A 2503-nucleotide genomic window follows, 5' to 3' on the forward strand; every position below is an offset into this window, starting at 1 on the left:
GGGTATGTGTGTTTAGGAAAAAAATGCAAGACCACAACGCAAATCATTAAGAGTAGGTGAAAACTAGTTTTAAAAATAAATTTTATATTATCAAAGTTAGCATGACTGTTGATAAACATTTGTCTAAATCTATGAAACTCTTTTAAAATAAGGATGTTTCATAATGTGAAAGTAGTGCATTTTTAACCCAAGTACCTTTCTGCAGATTTAAGAAGTTCCAAGATAATGACTGGAGGAAGGAATCATACAATAATTGCTAAATTCATCCTTCTGGGATTCTCAGATTTTCCCAAGCTCAAGACTGTTCTCTTTATGGTATTCTTGGGAACTTACCTCTCAACAGTGGTCTGGAACCTGGGCCTCCTGGTCCTAATTAGGATGGACCCCTGCCTTCACACACCCATGTACTTCTTCCTCAGCAACTTATCCTTCTTAGATTTCTTCTATGTTACCTCCACAACCCCCAAGATGCTCTTAGGCTTCTTCCAGAAGCACAGATCCATCTCCTTCCTGGGATGCACCCTACAGTACTTCTTCTTCTCTAGCCTGGGTCTGACTGAGTGCTGCCTTCTGGCAGCCATGGCTTATGATCGGTATGCTGCCATCTGCAATCCCCTGCTCTACACAGCCGTCATGTCCCCCACCCTCTGTGGGCAGATGGTGGTGGCAGCCTATGTGACTGGCATCTTTGGTTCATTGATCCAACTGTGTGCTTTACTTCAGCTCAATTTCTGTGGACCCAATGTCATCAACCATTTTTTTTGTGACCTGCCTCAGTTATTGGTCCTATCCTGCTCTGAAACCTTTTCCCTGCATGTCATGAAGTTTGTGATAGCAGTGATTTTTGGTGTGACATCTGTCTTAGTCATCATGGTCTCCTATGGTCATATCATTGCCGCCATCTTGAAGATCAGGTCAGTGGAAGGCAGGTCCAAGGCCTTCAATACCTGTGCTTCCCACTTGACAGCAGTTACTCTCTTTTTTGGATCGGGGCTCTTTGTCTATATGCATCCCAGCTCTGATGATGCTCTGGGCTACGACAAGATGGCGTCAGTTTTCTATACAGTGGTGATTCCTATGTTGAATCCTTTGATTTATAGTCTGAGGAACAAGGAAATTAAAGATGCTCTTAAGAGGTGTAAGAAGAAGAAAGTGGTTTTCCATGGCCACCGTTAATTCAAGATCTGGTAGACTAATGACCCTGCTGACTGGAAGTTTCTAGACTATTCAAGGGAAATGCATTTAATGTGATTCAGCCTCGCTGATGCTGTGGCAGAATTCCAAGCCAACCCATCTCACTCTGGGACTGGCTCAGTGCCATGCAAATCCCATGGCTCTTTCAGTCTTGACAGTTGACTTTCCTCTCCTATACCAGCAATGACTCCACAAGGCAGTTAATATATCAATTTTTATGAAGGGCCAACCTTCCGTTCTTTGGTTTTTGACCTTTGCATTCTTTCGGAACTTCAGATTGCAGGCCAAAAGAAATGGGACTGAACACGAGGTCATTGGTCTTTCTCCTGCCCAACAAAACAAGCAGTATAATGACTACTTTGTCCCAGACTTCAAACCCGCAGGGCGCTTTAGGCAAATTCCAATCCATTGAGGCAGGAATGTGGAGAAAAGTGTAATTTTAGATTTTGACCTAACTTCTCTGCCAACGAAATATGTCATGAGGAGTTTGAGCTTGAATTTATTTTTTAGTTTTTATTTTTAGAACTAAAAGTGAATTGTTTGAAAGGGAATAAACAGAGGAATTTTATGGCACTATTCAGTCACTGGAGAGTTAAAATACAAAGAAAAGAAAGTGATCCTTCAGACCATGTGTTGAAACAGTTGCATTTCTGTTACTGTGGCAGACTGGATAGTATAAATGTACCCAATGCTTCAAACAATGATGTATGTTGAAAATATATATATTGTTTTGAGAAAAGGTCTTGCTAAGTTGCCCAAGATGGCCTTAAACTTGTGATCTTCCTACTTCAGCGTCCCCACTAGCTGGGATTATAGGCATGTGCCCCTGTCCCTGTGCCTGGCAAATGAAACACATTTTAAAAAAAAACTTAAAATACTTTTCTAAGCAGGCTGGAAAAGAAAGAAAATGTTCAGTATGCAAATATATATTAAGTAAAACAGGAATCTTGAGAGCAAAGGGCGGCTCTAAAGATGTCTTTCACTTTGGAAATATTGCTCTTATTTTCTGACAGAAGCATGAGACTTTGGAAAAGGGAGATAAAACCAGGCCTGAGAGTCTGACAGGAAACCCAGACGGACATCTGAGAGTCCAGTGGACTACACACTCCATGTGAGAGGACAGAAAGGGAAAATTGCAGTTTTGGGAGAAAGAAAATCTCAACTGTCTCAGACTATGTCCTGGGTAGGGGGGAAAGTAAACTTAGAGTATGTGACCAAGCACCCTAGTAGAGGTGGGTGGTCTGAATTCACACTATCTGTACAGGACTTGGAATCTTCTTTTTTTTTTTTTTAACCAATAATTGTTATG

The 2503-nt window shown here is 41.4% G+C and overlaps 1 protein-coding gene across 1 annotated transcript; it reads left to right on the top strand.

The window, feature by feature from the left end:
* The first annotated feature begins 225 nt into the window (after window positions 1-225).
* On the top strand, window positions 226-1176 carry LOC124959039 (olfactory receptor 1440-like). Its single transcript, XM_047517692.1, has one exon. It carries the CDS (start codon window positions 226-228, stop codon window positions 1174-1176), a length of 951 nt encoding a protein of 316 aa, XP_047373648.1.
* The last annotated feature ends 1327 nt before the right edge of the window (window positions 1177-2503 follow it).

This window comes from Sciurus carolinensis, chromosome 11 (genome assembly GCF_902686445.1).
Source record: "Sciurus carolinensis chromosome 11, mSciCar1.2, whole genome shotgun sequence".
NCBI lineage: Eukaryota > Metazoa > Chordata > Mammalia > Rodentia > Sciuridae > Sciurus > Sciurus carolinensis.